At 51.6% G+C, this 26,613-nt stretch overlaps 9 protein-coding genes across 9 annotated transcripts; 6 read left to right on the forward strand and 3 right to left on the reverse strand.

The window, feature by feature from the left end:
- The first annotated feature begins 295 nt into the window (after nt 1–295).
- Nucleotides 296–1,225, forward strand: BDW70DRAFT_44496 (uncharacterized protein). Its single transcript, XM_073744022.1, has one exon. The coding sequence runs from the start codon at nt 391–393 to the stop codon at nt 1,096–1,098; it is 708 nt and encodes a 235-aa protein (XP_073596393.1). The 5' UTR covers nt 296–390; the 3' UTR covers nt 1,099–1,225.
- A 948-nt stretch (nt 1,226–2,173) lies between these two features.
- On the forward strand, nt 2,174–4,261 carry BDW70DRAFT_44499 (DnaJ and TPR domain protein). Its single transcript, XM_073744023.1, has 3 exons — nt 2,174–2,710; nt 2,766–3,927; nt 3,981–4,261. The coding sequence occupies exons 1-3, from the start codon at nt 2,221–2,223 to the stop codon at nt 4,225–4,227; spliced, it is 1,899 nt and encodes a 632-aa protein (XP_073596394.1). The 5' UTR covers nt 2,174–2,220; the 3' UTR covers nt 4,228–4,261.
- Nucleotides 4,262–5,150: 889 nt separating this feature from the next.
- BDW70DRAFT_135320 (uncharacterized protein) lies at nt 5,151–6,491 on the reverse strand. Its single transcript, XM_073736665.1, has one exon. The coding sequence runs from the start codon at nt 6,472–6,474 to the stop codon at nt 5,314–5,316; it is 1,161 nt and encodes a 386-aa protein (XP_073596395.1). The 5' UTR covers nt 6,475–6,491; the 3' UTR covers nt 5,151–5,313.
- A 2,473-nt stretch (nt 6,492–8,964) lies between these two features.
- BDW70DRAFT_135322 (putative serine/threonine protein kinase) lies at nt 8,965–12,701 on the forward strand. Its single transcript, XM_073736666.1, has 3 exons — nt 8,965–10,276; nt 10,329–10,426; nt 10,476–12,701. Exons 1-3 carry the CDS (start codon nt 9,376–9,378, stop codon nt 12,462–12,464), a joined length of 2,988 nt encoding a protein of 995 aa, XP_073596396.1. The 5' UTR covers nt 8,965–9,375; the 3' UTR covers nt 12,465–12,701.
- A 164-nt stretch (nt 12,702–12,865) lies between these two features.
- nut2 (mediator complex subunit NUT2) lies at nt 12,866–13,698 on the forward strand. Its single transcript, XM_073736667.1, has 3 exons — nt 12,866–12,913; nt 12,976–13,072; nt 13,144–13,698. Exons 1-3 carry the CDS (start codon nt 12,883–12,885, stop codon nt 13,514–13,516), a joined length of 501 nt encoding a protein of 166 aa, XP_073596397.1. The 5' UTR covers nt 12,866–12,882; the 3' UTR covers nt 13,517–13,698.
- A 1,423-nt stretch (nt 13,699–15,121) lies between these two features.
- Nucleotides 15,122–17,565, forward strand: BDW70DRAFT_167888 (amidase signature domain-containing protein; the record flags this gene model as incomplete). Its single annotated transcript, XM_073742335.1, has 10 exons — nt 15,122–15,508; nt 15,561–15,836; nt 15,989–16,070; nt 16,136–16,284; nt 16,341–16,625; nt 16,671–16,718; nt 16,776–16,989; nt 17,040–17,114; nt 17,175–17,309; nt 17,359–17,565. 10 exons carry the CDS (start codon nt 15,122–15,124, stop codon nt 17,493–17,495), a joined length of 1,788 nt encoding a protein of 595 aa, XP_073596398.1. The 3' UTR covers nt 17,496–17,565.
- On the reverse strand, nt 17,332–19,415 carry BDW70DRAFT_44601 (uncharacterized protein). The gene has a single exon (XM_073744024.1). The coding sequence runs from the start codon at nt 19,372–19,374 to the stop codon at nt 17,635–17,637; it is 1,740 nt and encodes a 579-aa protein (XP_073596399.1). The 5' UTR covers nt 19,375–19,415; the 3' UTR covers nt 17,332–17,634.
- A 1,049-nt stretch (nt 19,416–20,464) lies between these two features.
- Nucleotides 20,465–22,762, forward strand: BDW70DRAFT_167890 (uncharacterized protein; the record flags this gene model as incomplete). Its single annotated transcript, XM_073742336.1, has 6 exons — nt 20,465–20,995; nt 21,060–21,227; nt 21,286–21,795; nt 21,850–22,218; nt 22,281–22,494; nt 22,550–22,762. 6 exons carry the CDS (start codon nt 20,465–20,467, stop codon nt 22,651–22,653), a joined length of 1,896 nt encoding a protein of 631 aa, XP_073596400.1. The 3' UTR covers nt 22,654–22,762.
- A 324-nt stretch (nt 22,763–23,086) lies between these two features.
- BDW70DRAFT_149922 (TauD/TfdA family dioxygenase) lies at nt 23,087–24,706 on the reverse strand (the record flags this gene model as incomplete). The annotated part of the gene is made up of 5 exons (XM_073739089.1): nt 23,087–23,549; nt 23,646–23,815; nt 23,882–23,937; nt 24,003–24,233; nt 24,340–24,706. 5 exons carry the CDS (start codon nt 24,704–24,706, stop codon nt 23,087–23,089), a joined length of 1,287 nt encoding a protein of 428 aa, XP_073596401.1.
- Between the last annotated feature and the right edge of the window lie 1,907 nt (nt 24,707–26,613).

Genomic DNA, 26,613 nt, shown 5'->3' on the forward strand with positions numbered 1-26,613 from the left:
CGGCGCAGCGTCTCGCGGCTGTCGTATGGGCTGCGAGAGGTCCTCCTTTGTTGTTGGTTTCCTCAAAGACCATAGCACCGCCTCGAAAGTCAGGCACCCTTCGATAAATATGAACCCTTGTCACGCCTTATGGGAGGAACTAAAGTCCCCCATCTTTATTTTCTTACTGTACGGGCGATCGCCGATATACCTCGTGTGACGATCCACTCGTGATCGTATTCCGCCTATATTCTTGGTTCGTCCTCGTACTCGCATGAGTGCTGGGTCCATTCGACAGAGCGCCCGCGCTTGATTTGCTTATACGTACTTATAATAGAAGAAGCCGGTGCTCTTCCTGGCCACCGTTCTTTGTGCTCTCCTCTCAGGAGCGTGTTATTGTTTGCCGTTAGAATGGATCTCTCCTCGCTGGAGGGTCCTCCCATTGCGGACACCAGGTTCTCCAACGTCACTCGGGGCGCTGTCAGTATCCCTCAGATTCAGTTCGATACTACATTGAGCCCTGTGAGCCCTCTGGGGCCAGATGGCTGGGACCTTCCACCGCGGCCCGCTTCCACGAGTGCCATTCCTCCCCACAATAAGTACTCGCATACGACATCCAACAGCTTCTGGCAAAGCATGCATCCCAACGTCACCGAGCGAAACTTCCGCACGCCTCCAAACCAGTCCATGAACCCAGGGCCGTCCCGGGACAGTTCACACCTCACCACTACCCCGGCGTCCTCATCTCGATCTTCCCGTCCTCACTCAAACAGCGTATCAACGCCGCACCAGCTTGTTTGGTTAGAAAGTGAGCAGATATGGATTGTAACAGCTCAGACGAATACCACGCTTGCGCCGCCCGAACGGTCGCATTCTTCGTTGTCTAGTCTTGGTCCGTCCAGAGGGATGGCTTCGATATCCCATTCCCAATCAATGAACAACTACAATTCAACGGATTTTCTGGCGGATACCGATCCCGATGATGTTCCTCCTCCTTACGAACAGCATGTCTTCGACCAACCTTTAGGACCTATTCTACCCGCCGTCACCAGGGTAAATCACGAAGAATCGCCACAGCGGGGTTCTCGATGGACAGCCATCGGACGGCGGGTTACATGACGGACTGAATTGCGACCAAGCATATGGCTCATTCAGACCATTGTCGCGCATAAGATATTGGAACGCTCCGACCACATCGCTTTAGGTCAAGCCGTGAACCGGAAACCTTGGTTCTCCAGGCACATCCAGATTCCTGTCGCCACTGAACAGGGTCCGCATTCGAACCGAATCGCCACGTACATTCAATGGAATGAGAGAAATTGCGAGTGCGATTGACTTGACCTCCGGAGGTCAGAAATTTGACGTGATGACTTCACCTTCTAGTGCCTGAGGCACTGAAACTGTTTAGTGGTTTTTCTTTTTGGGTTGTATTAGCGAGCGTTGAGATTATACTGGGTACTGGCGTTAAGTCCACATTGTTATATACCACAATAGAATAAGTAATGGGTTGTCCTTGGTCTAGCCTGTGTTTTCAGATTTCGTATTGGTGTTTGGTGCGGGTATGCGATACTATATATATAAGATATTAGATTCGTCGGATTCGGAGTATATAAGCTATGATAGAGTATCATTTTCAACCCAACACGGCCTAGGAGTCACAATCAGCGTCAGAATGCCCCAGAAACTACATGGATTATGTTGCATTTACAAGACAAAGTAAATGGACTTAAAGCAGAGACCCTTTAAAGCAACGTGTCCACCAACGCACAAAACGAACCGCTGGGGTCTGCAACTGTCCTTGAGCGTCTAGTCGACTGCTGATCAACCTTGCCCAATGCCATAATCCAGACGCACAATGGACTAATCTCATTCGGCAGAGGAGAGGAGCACTTCTGCAGGTGTCGAGAATGATAGGCACAAGCGGGAGTGCATATGGTCCTACTCGTGCAGTTGGTGAGAGCACACGCTAAGCGCCAGCCTCCAGAATTCTTGTCCTCTCAAGGACGCCGGCCGGACGACTATCGGAGTTCGATGAGATTCTCTGACAGCTCAGCGAAGCGGGCCTGGATTTAGATATCTGCTTGCTTGCTCTTTATTCCTATCTCTCTCTTTTCTTCTCTTCCCTTTGTCAATCATTATTACTGTTGTAGATATTTGCAGTGCCATAATCTTCAATTCCACCGCCTTCGTTCATCTTCGATCCGCGCCAGCCAATCAGCGGCGTTTCTCCCCCCGTTGAAAATGGTTCATTCTAAGAGTTTCTTCGGCTTCTCTCGTTCTCACTCTACCAACCAACATCAGAAGCAGAAGTCTTCCTCGTCTTCCTCTAAGATTTCCTCGAAATCTTCTTCTTCTCCTTCCAAATCCCATTCTCGATCCTCCTCCTCTCCATCCCTCCCTGCCTTTGCTGCGCGCCCCCGTAATTCCCATCGGCGCTCCCACGACCCCGACTCCCACCCGCTCAATCTTCCGCCCGACGAGCTTCGTCGCCTGTCAGCCATGGCCGCTGCCGCTGCTGATCCCCGCAGCTCGATGGACATCGACAGCAATGATCCCCGTTTGACAACGCCCTCCGAACCACAGCCAAACGGCGAACAGTTTCACCAGAGTCCAACCCCGCCACCGCATCGCTCCACCGGTAACACAGACGAGGCTGACTCTTTCAAACTGGCTGGGAACAAATTTTTCAAAGACGGGAATTACAACAGGGCGATCGAAGAGTTCACCAAGGGTTTGTACTGAGTTGTATTTGACTTCCTGCGAGCTCGGATGTTAACTGCAAGCAGCAATTGAACTGAATCCTAATAACTCCGTCTACCGATCCAACCGCGCTGCGGCGAACTTAGCCGCTCATAATTACTTGGATGCCCTTGAGGATGCGGAACGAGCGGACGAGCTGGACCCCGGCAACAACAAAATTTTGCACAGGTTAAGCCGTACCTTGACTGCTCTAGGTCGCCCGGCGGAGGCTCTGGAGGTTCTCGATCGTATGCAACCTCCGGCTTCAGCAGCAGACCGACAAAATGCAGAGAAGATGCTCCGCTTCATCAACCAGGCGAAGGAGACGTTGGCCGAAAACCGTGGTGCGTCGATGGCGGTGTTCTGCATTGATCAGGCGCGGCAACTCCTTGGACCAGGCGTGAAAGAGCCCCGTGCCTGGACTCTTTTGACGGCGGAGGCGCAACTGAAGATGGCTACCGGTAACTCCTTTGGAAAGGCCCAAGACATTGCCATCAACATGCTTCGAGACAACAACCAGGACCCGGATGCCCTTTTGATCCGCGCGAAAGCTTACTACGGCTTGGGCGAGACGGACCAAGCGCTCAAGTCGCTTAAAATGTGTATCGGACTGGATCCCGATCACAGAGAAGCCATCAAGCTTCTCCGCATGCTACAGAAGCTTACCCGGACAAAAGAAGATGGCAACAATGCTTTCAAGGCCAAGGACTACCGTAAGGCAATTGAACTGTATACAGAAGCGCTCAGCGTGGATGAGACGAACAAGGACGTGAACGCCAAGATCCTCCAGAACCGTGCCCAGGCATATATCAATCTTAAAGAATATGATGAGGCGATCAAGGACTGCACTGAGGCTTTACGGCTCGACCCCACATACATTAAGGCGCAGAAGATGCGCGCTAAGGCTCACGGTGGTGCTGGGAACTGGCAGGAGGCTGTTTCAGACTACAAGGCTGTTGCTGAGGCTAACCCCGGCGAAAAGGGCATCCGGGAGGACATTCGCCGTGCCGAATTCGAGCTAAAGAAGGCGCAACGAAAAGACTACTACAAGATCCTGGGTGTCTCCAAAGATGCGACGGAAACGGACCTCAAGAAGGCCTACCGCAAACTAGCCATCAAGTACCATCCGGATAAGAACCGTGAAGGCGAAGCTGGTGATGAGAAGTTCAAGGAGATTGGCGAAGCCTATGAGACTCTCATCGATCCTCAGTATGTTTCTTTTACCTAGTCGTCTAAGATTTGCAGGATACTAATAATTGCAGGAAACGCGCTGCCTACGATAACGGCGATGACTTAATGGACCCCGCAGACATGTTCGGCGGCGGCGGATTCGGCATGGGAGGCATGGGAGGCATGGGAGGAATGGGTGGAATGGGCGGCACTCATATCAACATCGATCCTAGCGTCCTCTTCAACATGATGAACGGGGGTGGCGGGTTCGCTTCTGCCGGTGGCAACCCATTTGGGGGCGGGCAGGCGCGCGGATTCCCCGGCGGATTCCCGTTCTAAGCTTTCCCGGCCAATGACCTCGAATGTTGACGCGCCAAGCACCGTCCGGATTTTGCCCTTGACCTAATCACCGCATCCTCATCATGATTACACGCTCGATTCTCCCTGTCATTCTCATGTCACACGAGACGATGCTCGATGCATATGCAACGCGACGAAAATGCAACCACACCACCTTCGATTTCTGAACCCAAAAGTCAAGTAAAAAAGCAAAGCATGCATTCATCCATACAGCAGGCCGGTGAATCCAAGCCAAAACAATCTCATTTTCTGCATCCGCATCTGCATCATACGGTGTCATCTTCGGCCACCTACTCATCTTTCTCATTCAGCTTGCTTGCTTGCTTGTCTCATCCATCTTTGTCCTTTTGCGGGGTATATCATATCTGTACTATGCTTGCTCTGCTTGCTATATACGGGCACCGCGGGGCTACCTGCTCGCTTGCATTATTCAGATAGACCTCTCTTCTTTCTTTTCTTTTCTTTTCTCATTTCATATTTGTCTTATTCTTTGTTACTTTTTATTTTGTCCTGAGTGAGGTGTCAGTCGTAGCCTCTTCTTCGGCTTGTGACGACTTGACCGACTTGAATAGTTTCTCTTCTCCCATCCGTGGGCTTGTTTCGGCGTTTTGCTATATACCTGGGAATTTTCTTTTCGCTTCTTTTCGCTTCTTTTCCCTTATTGACGTTCGCCAGAGCATATAGGTTGGGATTATGTTCGCACTGATGAAGATCATATGGATGAATATGAATAAGAATCTGATACATTGTGATTGTTATTTTGATGGAGAGCAGTACACAACACAGTCGACATTACGTGAGACCTGAGTGTATATGTAGTTTTATATCTGGCATTTCGTGGGCATAATATGTCGCAGGTCATGATATGAAGACGGATTATATTCATTATAGAAAGCAAGTACGTACAAAAGGGGATATATACATGCTCAATGCCAAACATGAAAATATGCATGACTGGGATAACAATAAAACAGCAGATGGGTCAATAGCAATCGGATGGGCTGGGTCATCATCAACATTAACATCAAACATCTCATACAAAATTCAAGAACTATAAGGAAAAACTCAATATCCAAGTCCCGAAAGTATGGTCCTTGTCTCTGCAAGAGCCATCCCGCATACACCTAGGGCTCGGACTTGGCTACCCTTGCGAAGCCGTTGGAGCCCAAGAGCGACCTTCCATCCCTCGGTTTCCTGGAGTACAAAGACGTACCTGCGGCCTTCCTGATCACGAATCGTCGCACGGAGAACATGGAGACCGCCATAGGGGTGGCTTTCTTTGCTGTTTGTGTTGCTTCGGCTGAAGCCGGGCGAAGCGAGCCGGCAAGTGTTCTTGCAGACTTTGAGGAAGTTGGAAAGGTATGCGTCTGATTCCTCCGAAGATGGTGCCTCGTTGGTGCTGCGGCGAAAGAACGCCTGGTTTGCTTTATGGGCATTCGGTTTTGGAGGTCCAACTTGCGGACACCATACCTCGACAAGTTTCATTGTCCATGCTTTGACGTCCCATTCTCGCTGAGGGACGCCACGGACGTCATCGTCGATAAAGAGGCCTTCCGTCGTAATGCGCAGCACTAGCCCATCTGTCACCATGTTCTGGCCTGACACTAGCTGGGCCACTGGAGTGCGAAGGAACGCTTGATTGAAGGCGTACACACCCCTAATGACGATCTTGTCAGGGTCCTTGGTCTCATAGGCGCTTCTGTTGGATGGAGGTGGGGTGGTGCGTGCTGTTGACTGTGATGGTGCGTAGGACGACTCAGAGTACACGGATCCTCCGTATGGGCGTCTGGGTCTATCGTAGGGTCGAAATGAGTATGCATCTTCTTCATCCATCGCAGGCGCACTAGCCTTTGACGGAGGAACTGTTGGTTTCTTCGGTGATGGAGTTCGGGGTGGTGGTGCCGATGCGCTGGAGACCTTTGAGGCTGTCGCCGCAGCCTCTTTTGCGGCCGCTTCCTGTGCATCCCTCGCCTTCTTCTCAGCATACTTCTTCGCGGCCGCTTCTTTAAGAGCCGCAAATTTGGCGTCAGCTTCTTTCTTTGCAGCTGCCTTTGCAGCCGCTTCCTTCTCTGAGGCCTCTCTCTCGGCCTTGGCTTTTACTTCCGCCTCCTCTTTCTCCTTCTTAGCCTTTGCTTCCGCCTCCTCTTTCTCTTTCTTAGCCTTTGCTTCCGCCTCCTCTTTTTCTCTCTTGGCCTTTGCCTCCGCTGCCTCTCGTGCAGCGCGCATTCGAGCCTCTATTTCCCTTTGTCGAGCCTGGGCGGCGATTCTCTCCGCCTTAAGTTTCGCTTCAGCTGCCTCGCGCTCCAGCCGCGCACGAAGCTCCGCTGCTTCCTTTTCTGCTTGTAGCTTTGCCTCTCTAGCGGCTGCTTCTCGCGCGGCCGCCATTTCTCTCTCTAACTGTTCTCTGCGCTCACGCAGTTCCTGTTCCATTCTCTCCTTCTCCCGCTGTCTCTCCTTTTCGCGAGCTTCCGCTTCTCGTTTCCGCTTAAACTCCTCCATCTTTCGCCTCAGATCGTCTTTTCGTCTCGTTTCCTCTCGAGCCTTCTCCCAGTCTTCCGCAGTTTGTGGTTTGCTTTCGCTTTGAGGGCCAGAGCTCGCCGGCTTGGTACCAGCACCACCAGGCTTGGGGCCTGGGGTAGGACCAGGAGCAGTGTTGGTGTTCCCATTAGGACCAGGAGTAGTCTGCGGTGGCGGCTCATTATTAGTCCTATACTGATTTCCCGAATACTGGTTTCCTGGTGGGGGCCCACCAGCGAAGTGACCGCTGTAATTACCCTGTTGATGTGCTCCTCCAGCTTGACCCTCAAAGTTCCCTCCCCTTGAGTAGTTTGTTCCACTACCACCTGAAGCATTCCGGCCAGATGCGCCTGGCCCACTAGATCCAGACCAGTTGCCCCCAAATCCAGGCCCTGGCCGAGGCATTCCACCGCTGCCAGCCTGATAATTGCCGAACGCCCACCCTGCGAGCCCTACAACCCCAACAGCGAGAATAGCAATACCGGCGCCTCCTCCACTGGCCACTGTTGTCGCATACCAGAGCTTTATCATTGGTGTTAGTGTCATCCAAATGTAGACTGCCACGAGCGCGCAGGCAGCGCCAGCAATGAAGCTATTTCGCTGGCATTGTAAGGATGGGAGGTAGAGGAACCCAGACCCCGCCGAGTGGGGAGGTATTATGAAGATATCATAGTTTCCCTGCGGGAGATCTGATGCTTTTCGGTACTCGCCGTGGGTTGTATTTGGCTTCTCGCCATGGGGAGGAGGGGGAGGCGGCGGGCCGTCGTCCATCGCTCACAGTACAGAGTACGAATGATAGCAGATGAGGTCTTGGCTCCAGTGTTGATTTGGGATGCGATTCAGCTGTACCGGTTCTGGCCTGGCCTCCGCTCACCGTGATTATTTCGACTTCGACAGGTTCTGGCACGTAACGGATAGGGGAATGATCATATTCGCCGCGGCATAGGAAGAGCGCTGAGTCGTGCCTCAGCGCTTGATCTGGGTGGTGTCAGCGTGGACAGAGAGATTGGTAATTGATTATATAGACGGTAGTAATAATGAGAATTAGGAGCTGATCTAAGAATATATAACAATGGGGAATAGTAGAGAAGATGTGGGAGAGTCAAAAACAAACGAGAAGGGGTGAGAGAGAAGTGGGATGGGATTGGAAGAAGGCGAAGGCGGCAACGACTAACAACTGCAGTTGCGAGAGAAGAGCAGATGCAGGATCAGCGCTAACGCCCAAGTGGCCACGACAGCATCCAACCGATTGCCCAATGTCGGTCACTCGTTGAATAAATAGGCGGCAGAAGGATTTTGTTCTCCCATGAACCTAACCTGGGCATGTTTTCTTTTCGGATAGCTGCAGCTGTTCCAGCTTGCAAAGTAACCATGCAACATTGTTTATAAACATAGGCTATGCTCTTCATGTAATGAGGCTACTGTACGTTAGTTGTATACAGGTGGATTCCAGCTCTTCAGATCTATTTTCGGGACCTTATCGAGCTGGAGGCTTCGTGAATGAAGCCTTCATTCCAGCTTTGCTTCCACCCGAGCATTATAAACGGTAGTTTAACCAGCAACTTTAAACAAATGTCGAGTCATATCCTACGGGCCAGCATGCCTCTATTAATTCTGTCCTACTATATACTCAGAGTACGTAACCATCCTCTCCTGGCGCAGAGCCCTGGAGAACACACTTGCATGATGGTTTCTATGCAAGTGCCTGTTTGTTGTGATTTGTCCCTTTTGGGTTAGTGTGGGAAACTGTGATGATTACATAATTATCGTACTTTCTAGCGTACTCATTGCCTCAGGCCACAATTTCTGGGGGTTCGTCAGGAAGGTGGAATGGAACCGGTATGGGCCTGGCAGGAGGATGACTCTGGCATACAGTGAATCTACAGCCTCATCTCGTGATGTTCTACGAGTAGCTTCATTACTTCAATCTAAAGTATCTCCAGGAGGAGACTTGCATGACTCGGACTTGTGATATGTGACATCATTCCGAGACACCCCATGACTGGGAAGCACGCTGATGTCTCACAGTACACTGATACCTTGATGCTGTGACCCATGCCAAAGTGTCAGATATAGTGAAATATATGTAGATGGCGCATATTTTCTCCGCGCTTATACTGGAACGATCTTAGCAGGTTGTTGTACTACTGATATGCAACAAAACGGCAACCTCTTAGTGAATGTCACATGACCTGCGTACCTCTGTACCTGAGGCACCACATTGGAGGCTGAACTGCAACACCGCAACACCGCTTCGTCCAGGACTAAGATTTTCCCCATCCCCTTGGTCTTGACGTTAGCTGGCATCTCTTTGATTCCTTCGCCTGCGCCTTTATTTTCTCTTTTTTTCGCCTCTTGCCCGTTAGCAGACCCCTGGGGGTTGTCAGGCACCGCCCCCAACGTCACCGCCTCACCCTCGTCAAGCCCTCCTCCCCGCCGACAGCTGGCCTCTCGTGAATTACCTGCCTGCTCCGGATCGCTTTAATATCGCTCGTCCTGGGCCAGGTTCCGTTCTTCGTCTTCTCTATGCAGCAACGGTAGTCGCTTCGCCCTCAAGATAATCCCGTCTCCCTCTTCCCCACGGGGTTCATCCTTTCCTCTCTCCCCACCATGGCCTCCTATCATTCCCAGCCCTACCAGAGCCATGCCGCCCAACCTCGGCCTGTAACTTCATACAGCCCGGTTGCTGCATTGAATGCACCGGCTGGGACATTTTTGCCCAACACCAAAGTCCAGGTTGGTAGCCACCGAGTCGTCGTTGAGAAATATCTATCCGAAGGTGGATTCGCCCATGTCTACGTCGTACGTCTTTCGCAGCCCGTCGATGGCTCCGATAAGGCGGTTTTGAAGCGAGTGGCCGTTCCAGACAAGATTGCGCTTGCCAACATGCGCACCGAGGTCGAGACAATGAAGAAGCTTAAAGGCCACCGCCACATTGTCAAGTACATCGACTCCCATGCGTCCCAGCTCAAAGCCGGCGGATACGAAGTGTTCCTTCTGATGGAATACTGTGCGGGCGGAGGATTGATTGATTTCATGAATACGCGGCTGCAAAACCGTTTGACAGAACCAGAGATTATCAAGATCTTTTCTGATGTGGCCGAAGGTGTTGCTTGCATGCATTACCTTAAGCCTCCTCTACTGCATCGTGATTTGAAGGTGGAAAATGTTCTCATCTCTCATCACGGGAATTCCGTTATTTACAAGGTCTGTGATTTTGGGTCTGCTGCTCCGCCGCGCCCTGCCGCTACCTCGGCTGCAGAAGGTCGCCTGATTGAAGACGATGTACAACGACATACAACCTTGCAATATCGAAGCCCGGAGATGATTGACGTTTATCGCAAACAACCGATTGATGAGAAGAGTGATATCTGGGCGCTGGGAGTCCTCCTGTACAAGCTCTGCTACTACACCACACCCTTTGAGGAGGTTGGACAGATGGCGATTCTCAATGCCTCCTACAAGTTCCCTTCATATCCTCCATTTTCGAGCCGGCTGAAAATGCTCATCTGTGAGTGGCCGTCTAGATTGCATGATCTCCACTGCGTACTAATGCCCTACAGCCTCGATGCTTCAGGAGAGCGCGCAAAAGCGCCCAAATATATACCAGGTTCTGCGTGAAGTCTGCCAAATGCAAGGAAGAGAAGTGCCGATCAAAGATGTACGCTTATCCAAGATTTCCGTACATTTCTGCTTGCTGACATTGTCAGATCTATGCCCATCGCTCGACTTCGGAAGCACGCCGATACCAGGAGCTCCCGCCATCCCCAACAGAAGCACCGCAAGTTGGTGCCGTATTTTCTCCGCCTATCCAGGAGACTCAGATTAGCATTCCTGAGATCGCTCCGATGCGTCGTGGGCGGCCAACGAGACCTGATGCCTCTCAACACAACTCCGCACGCCCAAGTCCATCGCCCTTCCGGGGAGCATCCACAGATCCGTTCGCTGCGCTGGATGGTGGAAAGCCTCAAGAACCGGCCGATGAAATCTCGGATAGGTTCCCTTCGCTCGACCAGTTTAATATCTTGCACGAGACGAAAAGCAAGTTCGATTTTGAGCCGGCTACCGCAGATCGAAACGAAGACGAAAGACTTGCTCAAAGGCTTACCAATGCCCTGGCCGATGAGGCGTTTGCCAAGCGCTCGCCACTGCCTCGAGAGACTGCCTCGGAGCCTGCCAATAGTCACACCCAACCGCCAACATTGAAGACCTCGTCTCCTGTAGAATACAATCATTATCGCGATGAGCCCTCGAGGCAAGCACCGCTCTATCAACCAGCACCACAAAGACCCACCATGGTCTCCACCGGTACCATGACCTCTCCGCCACAAAGTCCAGGGCTGTCGGAGTTGAAACCGCCTAGTCGTCCAATCTACAGGTTCCCTCCGTCGGAGAAACAGCCCCAAATTTCAGACAATGAAAAGAGAAAATCCAGGTCGGGCGTATCGCCTGTCTCATCTTCGAAGTTGGAGGTAGACCCGAGGATCTCCTCAGACAGACTATCCAATCTATCGGCATCCCCGCAACCTTCGATGGAGGCTCTTCGGGCGTTGCAGCCGGAAGCTGACCACTCCTTGCCTCGATCAAGATCCTCCAACAATAGGTCTCGCCCCGTATCAATGCACGCAGGCACGAAGCTTGAGCTTCCGCCACGTGCCGCGGACAGCGCTCGCTCATCACTTGATTCGCCAAAATCACCTTACGATGGTGGGTTGCCGCTGCAACATGCGCGGACTGAAGTGGACTATGATCGGAGTAATATATCGTCGGATGTAGATTTTTTGCGGGCGAAGGAGGAGGAGTCTAATCGGAAGCGCGAGAAGCGTTATAGCGGGGGTTCTTCGAAGCATACGAAGCGCTCCAGTCTTTCAACATTGTCTCTTTCCGGTACTAAGACACTACTAGCCGGTCGGTTTGGTGACGCCTTCCGCCGCTTCGAGGGGAGCCAAGACAACAAAGCTCAGTCTCCAGGCAAGGAAGACTTTCCCAAGCCATTACTGTCCCCAGTGCCGGGCTCTGAAACGGCCGGTGAATCCATTAGTTACTCAGGTGGTGATGATGATGACGATGACGACGACGACATCTCACCTGAGATGCGCCGTGAACTCGAACGCCGGCGTCTCTCGCAGGAAGAGAAGCGTGTGGCCAATGCTGCTGCCGAATACCGCCGCCGAGTGGCTGAGCAAGGAGAGGGAGGCAGGAGACCGGCGAACGACGTGACCCGCTCCCCTGCAATCCTGAATAGGGTGCAAACGCTACTTGGTGAAGCCAGCAAGCCTCCACCACCAAAAACCGCCACAGGGTATGGGAAATATACGGAATCTTCCGAGCCTGCTTTGCAGGCAAAGCAGCCGGAAGGGCAACCACGACCCAACACACGTGGCGGTGCTGGACCTCCTCCAGTGCCGAAACAAGAAATACCGTCAGCAGGATATGCGGCCACACAGCGCACGGGGCCGCGGCCTGCAGCGCCTCCAAAGCCGCAGAGCCTCCGTAGCGGAAATACTGGCGCAGACCCAACCGCACTCAGCGGCTTTGATCGTCTCCCAAATCAACCAGCACAAGGAATCCCCGCGAGCCCAGGCGATGACTGGGAGAAGAACTTCAGCCGGCGATTTCCGAGTCTTTCCGGGCTAGAAATGGTGGAGACAGAGATCGAGGCGCCCAAATTCCCGACTGTGCGGACCAAGGAGGTGTAAGCTATCCGTGCCATCGCCTGCATATACTTTCATCATTCTGCTTAGATTAGCCATACATTGTTTTCTTCCAGTCATTGGGTCTTTGGTGCTCGGAGCGGGGTTGCATATGTATTGCAGGAATTGACCATATCTGCTTTGTTTATGTTGGTCCGATAGACCGGTTTTAATGTCCGCGGTGTACATGTACCTTAAAGCATACTTATATATAACCTCAGATCCGTCTGGGATGATTTGAGGTATCAAAGCCCAATGTATTTCTGAATTCCAGTGATAATTTCAGGTCCGGCTGGCGAACCTGAAGTAAACTACCCACCCCAATCAGGTTAGACCGACGATACCTCGGGAATCTTATCGCCCGCGCAGCTCTCAGATCACTCTTGCCAGTATCATCTGAAGACCTTCCCCACAACCTTACACCATGGCGCCCATTACACTGAGTACAGTCGATGGTAAGGATATCTTCTGCACCTTCTCTTTATCACGCCCACTAAGGCAAGCCTGAATTGGTTAGCCGAACTCAAGGATATCATCCAGCACCTCTTCGAAATCCAATCCGCCGTCCATGGCTATCTCGGCCCAGAGACGCAGCAGGAGCTTGTTCGCAAGATGTACGTACGCGCCATCTGTTCATACTCTATTTTATGTTACCTATTATAATCTAACAGCCGCGCTACCACAGCAAAAACCTCACGACTGCCCTGCAAACTCTCTCCCTACACACGCGCGACGACCCAACAGCATCATCCGCGACGGTCCCAAACCAATACCAAAGCACAAATCCCAACGACCCCGCTCTCCACTCTATCGCCCTTCCACCGGAGATAATTGACTACGTCGATGCGGCGCGGAACCCGGACATCTACACGCGCGAGTTCGTCGAGCTCGTGCAGCGCGGGAACCAGGACCTCAAGGGGAAAAAGGAGGCCTTTGCAGACTTTCGGGATGTGCTTGCGCGGGAGATGAGGAGTGCGATGCCGGAGGTGAGAGGGGAGGTTGATAGGGTTATCCAAGCTACGGGGGGTAAGAAGGAGCGTGAGCGGGAGCGGGGATGAATTTCAAGGAGTTTGGAATTCGATTGACCTGGGGTTCAGATAAAATGGAGTGGCTTGCCATGAGGGGATTAGTTTACGAAACGACACGAACGGAATGGAATAATGGATGAATCGTGACTCAAGGGCTGGACTGGGCTCGAAGATCTGTTTCTCTATTTAGAAGCGGCAGGCACGGAGTTTCGGACGGGTATCGGTATTCAATTCTGTTCTTCAGGGGAGGGCAACGGGCTCATCCAGGCTGGGGGTGGGGGTGCTTTCTGCAGTTCTGGCGTCTGGAGTTCTGGTTTTCGACAGTAGAAGCATTGTTTTTGCCTGAACTACTTCGTACCAACAACGTACTGGATCTATTAAATCACATCACAAAGTGCAGATGCACTGGTAACATTCTATCAACTTGGTGTTTGCGATTGATTCTTCACGCCTCTCTCGCGTGTACCTAACAAGGCAGCAGCTAGGGCGACCCCTTGTTTCTAGATTATTAGGCCAGAGATGCTAAAAGCCTAAAGCATGTTTGCCGTGGATCTTCGGTATTAGGCCTTGCTTAGCCGCTTTTTCATCCAGATTCGTACCTTTTGGGAGCCTATAGGAGCATTGTTAGTGTTTGAATTGTGTGGAAAAGTGCATGTGGCAAGCATGCATGCATAAGCTCAGCCCATCATCACACCGTTTCTCGTCGACTCATTTTGTCATTCAAAACTTGCCGTCTGAATCTGCCTTTTGCGAATCTAATTATCTAATGGCATCGGTGACACTGTTTTATGTTTGCTAGGTGCGACGGGAGCCTCGCCTTGCCGATAAAATACGGTGCATCCTGCTGATAAAGTGAGAGGAGCAGCATTCGCCAGTTAAGTGCAGCTGCGGACAAGGCATTCGGACCTGGACTAGGGGGAACTCCAAATAATTTCACTGATCCACTAGGACAAAGTAAACACAACAGCAATTGGTGCGTATCGATACCGGATGTCTGTTTCATGCATCCGCCTACAAATTTATCGCCGGCTACGTATGCGAATCAAGCCCCTCTTGGTCTCGACGCCCCGAAATTCAGTAACGGCTGTCTTCTGATCAAATTGAAGCTGAGGAGAGAGTCGCACACCGCAACTCACGCACCGGGATCCAAGAGAGCTGAAAGATGATGGGGGAGACCTGATACGCTGATCACTCCACGCCTTGTGGACATTCAGCAGCGGCTGGAGATGGGTGACCGACTATCGTGATCTCCTGGGAATGCTGTCTTTCGAGCCCGAATGCTAGTGCGAGCCGATGTAAGGATATCGTAAGACTGACCGCTGATTGGTTGCCGTACTAATGGAAAAGTAATCTTTCATCGGTTGGATTTTAAGAGGCGCAGGTCATTGGCCCAATAATTTCCCGATTTAAAGGAGCTATACAGACATTTCTCAAACTTTCACGGAAAGGTTCGCGTGCTTGGGACTTGAGGTCTGAGTACTTTAGTCGCCGCTCATTCACTGTGGCTCTGTGGATCGGAGCATTTCAGCACTCCCTGACTGTCGTAGGATGCATTTATCAAAGAGGCGGCGAGAGCCTTGGACGACTCTTCCCCATAAATAAGGGGAGCTTCGAATGATATAAAGACCATTGGCAATGGCAGCGAAATTTCGCACTCTCATTCTCACCGTCGCCCTCTTTGTGTCAGCCTTGACACTGTTAAACTGGACGTATGATATGTGGAAAATTCAGGAAATCTTTTCCAGCCGGCCAGCCCGGTGGCAGCAGATTGCGAGCGCAAAGCGCGAAGCCAACATGGCCAAAATCCCGCGGGAATGGATTTTAGAGCCTCAAGTGCTGGAAGACGGGAGGTCTCGTAACAGCATTGTTGGGGATTACATGGACGGGTTGCTGGACGCGAAGTCCCGATACATCACTGACATGGATGTCCCCGAGCTTGTGGCCAGGATGGGAAATGGGACACTCACAGCAGTGGAGGTGGTCAAGGCCTTTTGCAAGAGGGCCGCCTATGCTCATCAATTAGTGAGTTTGCCCCCCGTCCATCGAAGGCCAAGATCTCTGAAGCTTCTTTTAGAGTAATCTTCTGTTGGAGATCAGATTCAATGAAGCCATCGAGCGAGCTCAAGAGCTCGACGACTACTTCAATGAACACAAAAAGCTTATTGGCCCGCTGCATGGCATCCCACTCACACTAAAGGACCAGTTCCACATTAAAGGACTCGATACCTCGATGGGGTTTATTGGTTGGATCGGTACTTTCGAGGGAGAAATGGATCCGGGAAAAGCAAGGAATGTCGACAGTGAATTGGTCCGCGAACTCCACGTCCTCGGCGCAGTTCCTATTGGAAAGGTAAGTCACACAACAGACTCGCAACTTACCGGCCACAAACAACAGCTGAACAAAAGTACGGAGAATAGACAACTCTGATGCAAAGCCTGTGGGTAGGTCAAAATGGGGTATCCCTTGGTTTCCTCAGACTTCGACGCCGCTGACCAGTAAAGGCCCCTGAAACCAACAACAACATACTCGGATATGCGTTCAACCCCTGCAATCAGAATCTTTCAACGGGCGGTTCTTCAGGAGGTCTGGCAAATAATGATTTCGTTCTCCACATTTATTGCCGGCGTCGCTGAACTGACAATTCTTAGGCGAGGGTGCAATGCAGGCATTGAGGGGAAGCGCATTCGGAATCGGTACTGATATTGGTGGCTCCGTATCAATGCCGGCTTCGTTTCAAGGTGTCTTCAGTATCAAGCCCTCGGCGGGACGTATATCCTTCAAGGATGCAGCAAACACCGTACGGCTAAAGTGCCCTTTTTAAAGCTGTCGGTTGTGCTAACTTTGCCTGACAAGGGTAAAGGACAGGAAGTGATGCCGACTGTAGTTGGTATTATGGGCCGCTCGGTAGACACGCTCCAGCTGATACTCAAATCTCTTCTTTTCCTGGAGCCATGGCTCCACGATCCCTACACCCTACCTATCCCTTGGAGGTCGGAACTGGAGTATAAGCCGCAGGACGAATTTGCATATAAGCCAGCCTTCGGATTCTTGGCCAATGACGGTGTGCTCACGCCGCATCCTCCCATTTCGCGTGCCATGGAGATAGTGAAAGAGGCTCTGCAGAGTAAAGGACATCAGGTTTGCCAAGCCCGGCGCTTCATTTTTGCTTGCTAATGGATGCAGTTGGTTGATTGGGACTGGCCTCATAACAGAGAGACCATCGACATCCATGTAAGCACGGAGCTCAGAAGGAATCTCCAGTAGAATTCTTGTAACAGACATGATCAGTGTTCGATTGCTCGAGGGGATGGTTGTCATGACGTTTATGATGCAGTCCACCTTTCAGGTGAGCCTTTTGTGCCTGAGATTACGAATCTGTTTCCCAACGGCAAACCGAGAGCTCCTTTACCCCTTCCGGAGTACGAAGGGGTAGTGAGGAAGATGAAAGACTACCGGCATCGATATCTTGACTACTGGATATCAACTGCTGAACGAACCGGCGGTAGGCACTTCCTGTGCAATGCCGGAGAAGACCACTGACGATGTTTTCAGACCGTCCTGTTGAGGCTCTTCTTTCCCCTGTAACGCCATACGCAGGCGTTCTTCCCGGGAAATTCTACCCTTCAAGTAAGCGGAAGACAACGTCAAGTGCAAGAGGCCGTGGTGGTCTGACTGACTGCTTTTAAGCATATACCACTTCCGTCAACGTATTAGATTACGCTTCAGTTGTTATTCCGGTGACGCTAGCAGATAAAACGATAGACGTTGTCAGTCCCAATTTCACGGCCCTCAACGAGGTGGATCAGTTGAATATGGAATATTGTGCGGCTCCCCCTTTTGTGTTCGAGAATGTGCTTCTGACACATGACAGATGACCCGGAAAAATACCACGGTGCCCCTGCTGCTGTGCAGCTTATTGGGCGCAAGTTGGATGAAGAGAGGTTGCTGTCGTTGGCCAAGCTTGTTGTCGAAGCGTTAAACGACTACAAAGCCGGATTTGGCGGGTAGAGCTGAGCTAGCTTCGGCAAGTTGAACAGCCAGAATAACGCACACTTATAATGTACCGCTAATAGAATCCCAAGGCTAATTTCTGTCTGATATCTCCTTTCTCCGTGTGGCGATTGACTCTCTACTTGATGTTGATTCGTCAGTAGAGGTCTTCAGACTGGCTCTCAAGAGCATCAACCACATCACGTAGTGATGCTCTATCTCTTCCAAAATCACCTGCGCTCCAGTCAGCGCCCTCAAGAAACAACTCTGCTCGCATCAGCTCTGTGCTCCAGAATCCGAGTAAAGTATCCATGACGGCATCGAAAGTTTGACGCGTATCGGGCTCAAGATCAGTGCGCGTCTCTGGATATAGTAAGCCATTCACTCTCACCACTCGTGACGATCTGGACTGAAGTTCCGACATGCCCCAGTCTGGAGGATTCCCGATGGACTGCTGAATGATCTTTCTTAAGGCTTCTGGTGTCCGCCGGAAAGTTGGATATTCCACCTCCGGCTCGATGGGGAACTGATTTGCAACGTTACGCTGAACGTTACTAAGTCCCTCGAAAACACAGTAGATGAACAGCCCAAAATTATACACAGTTGCCTTCTCACGCGCAGATGGCGGTAGGGCGAACCAAGCGCGATTCCGCGCTTCTATCGGACTTTCAGCAGGCGTATAGCACGCTGACGTAGACAGTGAATGTGAGCATGCGTATTCTTTCAGTAGACGGTCATAGGGGGAGTTTACGGCTCGTTCAGGAAGGCGGGCTCGGATGTTTTCAACGTACTGCCGGTACAAAACTTCAGGAGGGCTCCATTCATACCAGTTACCACGCTGTTCAAAGTCGCATAGAACGGCATTCTCCTCGGCGTCTAACAACACATTGTCAGGTCGCAAGTCGGAATAAAATGTCCCCATTTCGTGGAGATGAGTTAGTGCCGAAGCTACTTGGCGACACCATCGAAGCTTGACAGTGTCCGACAGAGTAGCAGACCGTTGTCGAGCAGGGAGAATATCACGCAGCGAGCCACCCTCGAAGTACTGCAGAAGGAAGCCTACTACGCCGCTTCTACCGCCGAACGCACTTTTTTTCAAAACAACCGCCAGGGGCCGAGGCATGATGTTGGGATGTGGGGGACAAGTAAGCAGAAAACGGAGCTCATGATACATATGATGTAAGGAATCGCTTGCGCACTTGAATATGGCACGAGATTGACCTGAAAAGTCCACCAGTATCACAGCTTCATTGAGTTGCTTGACAAGCCGCAATTCGTTGATATCGACCGCCGGCGGCCAGGCGTCTTGGGCGATATCAGACCACGACTGTTGAAGATACTGAAGAGTTTTCATGTTTGTCTCGGTGCCATAATCTCGCTCAACATATAGCTTCATATCTGCAACATCCGGAGTGATGTCTTCGAAGATAAGCCTGGAGCCAAACGGTAGTTTGCTATATTCCTGTAAAAATCCCGGATTCTGGGCGCAATGATGGTCGAGTGCACGACAGAGATGCTTTGCTAAGCCTAGCCGAGAAATGGCATTTCCGTCTCGTAGGGGCACACCAGTACATGCATCAAGACTCTGGCGCAATGCAGCAGGATGTTCTGTCTGATCAGAGATGTAGAGTAAGACCCGTAACGGGGGCAGGTTTGGGAGCAGATCTAGCGGGATAGCATAAACGCAAGTACCACATATTGTCGCCCCGTCGATCCGCCAGCGGGAGGAGGCGGTGTCAAGGTTGTCAACCCGATTTCGAGGATTGAGAAAGGAAGAATCCCAAGAAGGAGGGCCAACTCGACCGGAAGCGGGCTGCAAATGGTCTTGTAGTTCATGGTACTTTAACAAGAAACTCGGGCGCCATACGGCGTCAACGATAAGATGGCTAAGCTCCATAGAGACTTAAGGGAGGTTGGGCACCAATGCCTTGCTCTAGACTCCTACTGTTGGTTTCGTGATTCATGGTTGATGGTGGCCATGTGGCCAAGGGGGGTGGGAGATGAGGGAGAGTCTCTTACCAAGTGGACCACCGTCAGCACCAGGGACGCCAAAAACGACTAGTCAAGCCAGCCTGGCTCAAGGAAGCAAATGAGGAAATTGTATTGATAAAGATGATGAAGTGGCGCGGAGGAATGGAGGGAGACGATCCGACAAGGCTGAGAGATGGAGGGAGACGGCGCGGAATCAAAAGATAACTCAGAAGAAAGGCGCGAGACGGAGCTCTGAACAACCATGGATTTACCGCTCATGCACGAAATAAGACAGCGGGCGATGGGTAAGGGATAAGCTCAAACAAACCAGCAAGGATGGTTAACTCCGCCTAGATCAAGGGGGAAAAAAAAGAAATTCGAGGCACCTATCAAATAGTGGCCGCGAGTGCTCTTCTCATTGGCAAACCTGGTTGCTCTGCCCACGATCGCATCAGCGCAGGCTGAGACGGCCTGTGACTGAAGCGATCCCTTCGCTCACCCAGTGACCACAAAGAATTGACACGTCCATTAATCTCTGGCAGCGACGGCCTCTACGCGGGCTGACAGTTGAACAATAGACTTTCGATGGCGTCGCCGAGCCCCTAGGCGATAAAAAGCTCGCCCAGCGCTCCTCCAAGTTGAAAGGATTACCCGTAATTGCGCCTGTCATCATGCCTTGACGCCAGCGCGGCCCATCCCTGCACTGACGGATCAACATGGTATGGTGCCTCTTAGACCCCAACACGCCAAAGACTTTTTCTCCCTCTTAACAGTCGACTGCTTGTTCTTTTCTTCTTCGACCGTCGTGGCACGAGCAGTGGTCGATCTTCCTGCTGATTTCTTGCTGCGTTGCCTTTCCCCCTCCCCCATCGTTGATTGCCGACCTTGCATCGGATCCACGACTGTTGGATGAGCTCATGGCCACAATACTGTCGCCAAATAAAGTGAGCAGGGATACAAGGAATAATCCGGCTGCTGTAGACGCGCTGAATCCGCCACCCCCACTACCCAGCCTGATGATTACCAGGGACGTTGGACGGCACTGGTCGGACTCGCGACTTCGTCCATCTGCAGTGTCTGGTTTGCATGGACTAGCCTCGAAGTTCGATGCAGTTAATGATGCGAAGGAAGTCGTGGACGACCGGAAGCTTGTATTTCAAGATTCTGGTCTGGACATCGACGGTGGAATGTCGCTATCTTGGTCTCATTATGCGGGTTCATGGGACGACCCTATGTTCGGCGCCCAAAGCGCCTTCATTAGTCAACACAGCGGTCCAACACTGCAACCGCACAACTGCTCTCCAGTCTTGTTGTCGAGCGGTCAGGGCGACTTGATCGCGATGCCGTTGGATTACGGCCGTCCGATCAGGTCGTCCTCTCACGCATCCTCGTCCTGGGCCATGTCGGCTGCCGGGTCGGATAGTGATTCGTCGATCGCATCCGACGGAGAGCAGCAAGATACATCGCCCGGACTAAATGAGCGAAGCTCGAGTGTCGTAAATCCGCCCCCAAGCGGACCCTGTAGCAAGACTTGGTCTCTTCCTCCAGTATGTTGCATCAAAATGCCGACCGAGGTTGTTGATGGCTAACCCGCGGTGCGTATTATTCCAGAGGACTCGACGGAAACGCAAGACCACACCAGAAGACACGGCGAAGAGGAAGCATCGAAAGGCCAGTACCCGTCGTCGCGGTCCGTTTAAGGATGAAAGCAAACGCACCGAAACGGCCCTTACAAGGAATCTGAAGGGCTGCGTCCGATGTCGCATGATGCGGATAAGGGTGGGCAGCGATTGTTCCGGTTGTTTTCTTAATCCCTTGCTAACAAAGCACTCTGTAGTGTGAGCCGGATCATGATGATCCTTATACTAACGATTGCCTTACTTGTCAACGGGCGCATCAGTCAAAGGCTCCCAGTATCCGGAAGCTCCCATGCCTCCGGATGATCATCACCGATGTGTCGTTGTATCGAGAGCAGGATATGCCGTGCCAGCTATTCAGCAGACGATGGCAGAGTATGGAGATCGTCGACATCACGGACTGGGCATCATCTGAGATCAAGACGATAACGTTATCCCAAGTCCACGTCGACGCTCCATATGATGTGCAGGTGAGAAAATTCATACCCAAGGAGGGCGATATGCTGGAGACGACGTGGACATCGGGACCTTATGTTAGACGCCATCCAATGCCGCAGTATGCGCTCGCTGATATGGAAGGCGCCGCTAAAACGTTGAAGTGGCTAACGGCCAACTATGTGGGTGCGTACATCAAATACGAGGTCGGGAATCTCGACCTTCTGATCTGGCGCACCTACTATTTCGCCTTCCTTTATCAGCAAAAAGCAAAGGTAAGTGCCGTGTCGCCCCTGCGAATGTGCAACCCTGCTTAGTCTGCGGTGCAGCCACCACGAGAAAAGGCTTTGATTAGGGATTGCCTGCAGTTCTGGGTCGGCTGTCGTAAGATCAGCAATCCGGAGTACATCAAGTACTACTACGAGGCCGTCGGAGGGACACCAGTGGATGATCCAAATAGCCGTTTTCATGCAAAGGTCCCGATGCCTGGTATCATGATTGCTCAGATGGAATGCATCATGTACACCAGAGTCCTCCGTCCTCTCTGCGGTAGAGTTTTGACGGCTCTGAAAGACTTGATCACGGAGAATAAACGCGAGCATTGGTTGACAATATACCTAACCTTGTTCATCCTGCTACACAGCTGCGCGATGCTAACAAGACGGGACTGGGAGACTGCTCGCGAATTTGGCTTGCCGGTTAGTCCCTGCGCCTATGATTGCAAAACTGGTCCACGGCACTGACTCGCGTACACCCACAGAGCGTATATGCCAACCGCCTGAGCATTGAAGGAATGCAGAAGGGCATGCAAACCGCGCTGGCTCACTTTCACTACCTGAACAAAGGCGTCCTCCCATTCCATCTGACTTACGACGAGAAGTCGTTACGCAGCCTGGCAACCGCCGCAGACCTAGATAGCGAGGAGCTCGAGTTTGTCAAAGAGACCTCCCAGCACATCAACCACCCTGCCAGAGGTAAGTGCGCTCCTTGTCCACAGTGCCGGGCGTTGCTGATCTGACTTCGCCGTAGCGGCGCGCATGGCTGAGATCCGGGCAAATCGGGAATATGGAGACGATCTGTATTGGATTTCACAATTATATGATGTTGAATGGGCGCCTGGACCGACTGTTTAGAGCTTGGGAATAGTACCTAGTATAATAGCCGCCGTCCCGTACAATTAGGAGGTTACCGTGATTCGAATAGATAGAAAGCGTAATGAATGCCATGACCATGAAGACATAACCCGAAGCACAAGAAACACCTAGGAACCCCAAAGACGAAATGACTTTTGTAGACGAAAACTCGAGCAGAGGTGCCGTGTCCGAAATTGGGCACGGACACTCGTGTCGTCGTGAACCAAACTTTTGCCCCGTCCATCCTTCACGCTCTTTTATCCATCCCACCTGGCACTGATCCAAGTTCCACACTCTACCTACCAGCCAACCCCATCCGCTTCCTCCTCGTCTGCCTCTCCACCTCTTCCTCTGCCCCTCGATCGATCCTCTTCCCCCTCTTCCAAAACTGCACCCAGCGTCTGCGAGCCTCCATTCATAAATCATGGTCTCATTAATCACATGATCCAGCGACCCTCAGGATCTTGCCGTCTCGGCGCGGGGGTTCAAGATCCCAATGTTCCTCACGCTCATTGTCCTCGAAGATACGAGCCCACGAGAGCTGCAGCGTTCGTGGCAGCTTCCAGCACATCTGTTCGTTATTCAGCCAGATCCGGATCAGATGCCGGGCGTTCCCCGCACTGTTTTCGAAAGCCTCACGTCGGTGCAGTACCGCCATATTGTTGATGAAGCGGAGATCGCCGCGTTCTATCCGGGGGGTGATTTCATGCTTGCGTGCAACAAAATGAATCATGTCGAGGGCCTCGGCCTGTGCTTCTGTGAGACCAGGGATTCCGGGTGTTCGCTTGTCGAATGGCACATGTCCGACCAGCAACCGGCGCGAGAAAGATGTGATGAGCTTGTCGTCATGGTAAAAAAGGACCGGCCGGGTGTAATACGGAGGGGAACGGCCGAATCTAACCATTGATTAGCTGTTTGTGGCAGGACTAGTAGCTTCCCTAACTTGAGAGCACGAATCCATCACTGCGTGGGACAGACCGGCGGATACTTACGTGTCAAATGGCCAGTTCGGTTGTGACAAAACGTGGATTATATCTGGTCGAGTGGCTGCAATCTCGTTGTACACAGTCCAGGCGGAAGCGAGAATACTACGGCCACCTTTTTCGGACAGGCTTCGGGTAAACAAGCACAAACAGTCGGTAACAGTGTCCGTGTGGAAGGGCTATGCACTCGTTTTTCAGTCACTGTCACGGGAAGAGGAAAGGTGCTTATATGCAGGAGCGCCTACCTTATCCTCACTGTATTGGATGTCACGCTGTTCGTCGCCTCGTTTGATGACATGCACTGATGACAAGAGAGTTTCGTCAGTAATGTTCCATTCATTGACAACTTTCATCACGGAACCGTACTCAACATTGAACCTCGCTGATCTTGTTTCCCGCGTCGTTCGCCGATGTAACTCGATATTCCCAAGTATACCACCGTGAGGTCCTCCATGGTGTACGCATCCGGGTCTAGTCCGCGCACAATTGCAAATCCACGGCCCTCATACACATCGTTGCGCACCTTGATAAGTTCTTTCCCAAGCGACGGGAGAGGAAATGTCGCCTGTGAGACTTCATGGCCACCGAGGCCAAAACCTGCTCGCGTTCTGTTAGCTTCAGTGAGCTTTTATCGCTGGCTGTTGTGGTAAGGCCACCAGAAAACGACTTCTCGCTGCCTTTTTATTGATAACCGGGAACGAACCTTTAAAAGTTTCCAAGGCATCGGATATCTCAACCTTGTCCTTGCCGGTCAAATAATATACATACTCATTTTCATCCGGAAAGTCCCCCCGGTCCCAGACCAAGGGGCCAGACAATTGAGTGGGCCAGCCCGCAGGTACTTTTCTGGGCAAGTTTCCCGCTGCGAGACTAGCCTGGACGCGCTTCTTATAGGCTATTTCATCGAATTCGTACCCAATCTTAGCGTAAGTCGCGGGTTTACTCTGAGTCTTCGCAGCGGACCGGTCCGCATCGAGGAGGAAGCGCGCACGCAAGCCAGATGAATAGTAGGCTTCGGGGGCTACCACGAATTCTGTGGAAGGGGGAAAGCTAACAGCAGAGGGGGCCATGATCGGCATATGTGAATGATCCACAAGTCAAGAGAACCTTTGTTCAGATTCAATGCTCTACGGTCCATTGTACGAGCAGTTCATTGGCTTTTTATAGTTGGCCTGGAAAGGGCCATGGACTTTTCGGGCTATCTCTCTTACGGGGTTCCAACAAAGAGAAGTGGAGAGTGCAAATCGAGATGCACATTTGAATTGGCAGGACTGACGATAGAGCTTCTCATCAAACTGCATCGAGGCATGCCGCAATGCATCAAAAATGAGCCCCGTACAACTCCCGTACTCGATCTCCACTCGCTGGAAGGCACTCGGCCGGCAGCCATCGGCAACTTACAAGGATCTGACCTTGATTTGTCTACGTTGGCTCTTGTAGCAAGCACTCATCGAGATGTTCATGAAACCAGCATCTACGTGTGGTTTGAAACTCTCAAATCTCGATTCCTGGCAAATGCAGAAGGAGGAAGACTTCTGTAGGTGATGACAAACAACCCACAGCTATCGTCGTTCCGAGAGGTAGGCGCCTCGGATGCATCCCAGCCTCCAGGTGGAGATAACTAATTGTTGATCGGTTGATCCATACAAAAGTCCGGACATTCTCTGTCGCCCTTAACGCATACTACAGTTGTTGCGAAGACGATCGCACTTCCAGACTTTGATCCTATGACCTTCTACTCGACATAATTCCTCTTCATTGGATTTCTACCCGCATTTTACTCGCAAAGCTGCAACACCCCTTCTTAAAATGCCACCACTACCTCAGTGATGATGCTCTCGATGAGATAAACGCTTGCCTGCTGCAGTATCCCAGTCCAGACTTATTTGTTCTGCAAGAGAGCCGAGAAGCCTTCAGACCCTCTTTGGCGTTGCGGAAACGCGATAACCAGAGACATGGCGTCGAGGATTGACACCGCGCTCATATTATTAGGCAGTAGTACGGAGTAGTCGATCTCTGTTCATCAGAACTACCATGGTCGAAAAGGTTCGCTCTGATGAACTTTAAAACGACAGCAAATTTCTTCAAAAAAAAAAAAAAAAAACATAATAAAAACCCAGTGTGACGAGAACCCGCATTTGCCAACGCTACTGACATTGGTTGCAATGTGCACCGTGCATTCGACCCACATGCAGAGCTTCGGGAAGGCCACACGGGGATTGGGACTTGCGTCCTTTTGAAGCATCTATCCAGAGCCAAAAGATTCATGGTGATTGAAGCCTTTGGGTAATTTCTATCTGTCAAGGCTGTTTGCGCCCGTCCGTCAGTGCGGCAAACTGCTTCGAAGATGCAGTACACAGGCTAGATTTCAACTAGTGGTGTGTCTCGACTACGTCCAGTGGATTGCGAGTTCGACACTGTAATGCTATTCGGCATTGCCCGTGTCCTTCGACGTCCCGGATCTTGGCTCGTATAGTCCGATCAATAGCTTTGAACGTAAGTGAGCGCTCAATGACTTTCAACAAGACAATGGCTTTGACTGGCAGTTGGTTCTGTTTTTTGCGCTGCAGTACGTATTAGACTTTTGAGCGAAATCCTCAGCTTCAGATCGGCGTGGCTTATCCTGCGCCGGACGCTAATCAGCCAGCTAGAGTTCTAGGACCTTCTATAGCTATGAAACAAAGCACAGTCAAACAGATTCCTCTGTTATCCGATCAATAACCATTACTCGGCTTAGCGATCTTCTAGAAGTGTGATAACTTGTCTCCCTAGACTACGTTCCTCCCGTTACAGTCCGACGTCCTACCTGACCAGTTCGGGTCCCCGTCTCCTGCGAACCCCTACCTGTTCTGTGACATTTGGAACGGATTCTGAATGATGTGCAGGCAGCCTTGTAGGAGTTTCCAGGGGGTTCTGCGAGAATTCGTGGGTTTCGCCAAGCCTGTCACGAGCCCTCGCCAGTCCGCTACGCTCTGTG

This window comes from Aspergillus foveolatus (assembly GCF_047715535.1).
Source record: "Aspergillus foveolatus strain CBS 279.81 unplaced genomic scaffold BDW70scaffold_21, whole genome shotgun sequence".
Classification (NCBI taxonomy): domain Eukaryota; kingdom Fungi; phylum Ascomycota; class Eurotiomycetes; order Eurotiales; family Aspergillaceae; genus Aspergillus; species Aspergillus foveolatus.

What these genes read in the sequence shown, in the direction of transcription:
- BDW70DRAFT_44496 (XM_073744022.1), top strand. Translation starts at nt 391, where the DNA reads ATGGATCTCTCCTCGCTGGAGGGTCCTCCCATTGCGGACACCAGGTTC.
- BDW70DRAFT_44499 (XM_073744023.1), top strand. Translation starts at nt 2,221, where the DNA reads ATGGTTCATTCTAAGAGTTTCTTCGGCTTCTCTCGTTCTCACTCTACC. An exon ending in GATCGAAGAGTTCACCAAGG is followed by an intron (nt 2,711 to 2,765) that starts GTTTGTACTGAG and finishes AACTGCAAGCAG; the next exon opens with CAATTGAACTGAATCCTAAT. An exon ending in GAGACTCTCATCGATCCTCA is followed by an intron (nt 3,928 to 3,980) that starts GTATGTTTCTTT and finishes TAATAATTGCAG; the next exon opens with GAAACGCGCTGCCTACGATA.
- nut2 (XM_073736667.1), top strand. Translation starts at nt 12,883, where the DNA reads ATGGCGCCCATTACACTGAGTACAGTCGATG. An exon ending in TACACTGAGTACAGTCGATG is followed by an intron (nt 12,914 to 12,975) that starts GTAAGGATATCT and finishes TGAATTGGTTAG; the next exon opens with CCGAACTCAAGGATATCATC. An exon ending in CAGGAGCTTGTTCGCAAGAT is followed by an intron (nt 13,073 to 13,143) that starts GTACGTACGCGC and finishes GCGCTACCACAG; the next exon opens with CAAAAACCTCACGACTGCCC.
- BDW70DRAFT_44601 (XM_073744024.1), bottom strand. Translation starts at nt 19,374, where the DNA reads ATGGAGCTTAGCCATCTTATCGTTGACGCCGTATGGCGCCCGAGTTTC.
- BDW70DRAFT_135320 (XM_073736665.1), bottom strand. Translation starts at nt 6,474, where the DNA reads ATGCGCGCTGCACGAGAGGCAGCGGAGGCAAAGGCCAAGAGAGAAAAA.
- BDW70DRAFT_135322 (XM_073736666.1), top strand. Translation starts at nt 9,376, where the DNA reads ATGGCCTCCTATCATTCCCAGCCCTACCAGAGCCATGCCGCCCAACCT. An exon ending in CCGGCTGAAAATGCTCATCT is followed by an intron (nt 10,277 to 10,328) that starts GTGAGTGGCCGT and finishes AATGCCCTACAG; the next exon opens with CCTCGATGCTTCAGGAGAGC. An exon ending in GAGAAGTGCCGATCAAAGAT is followed by an intron (nt 10,427 to 10,475) that starts GTACGCTTATCC and finishes TGACATTGTCAG; the next exon opens with ATCTATGCCCATCGCTCGAC.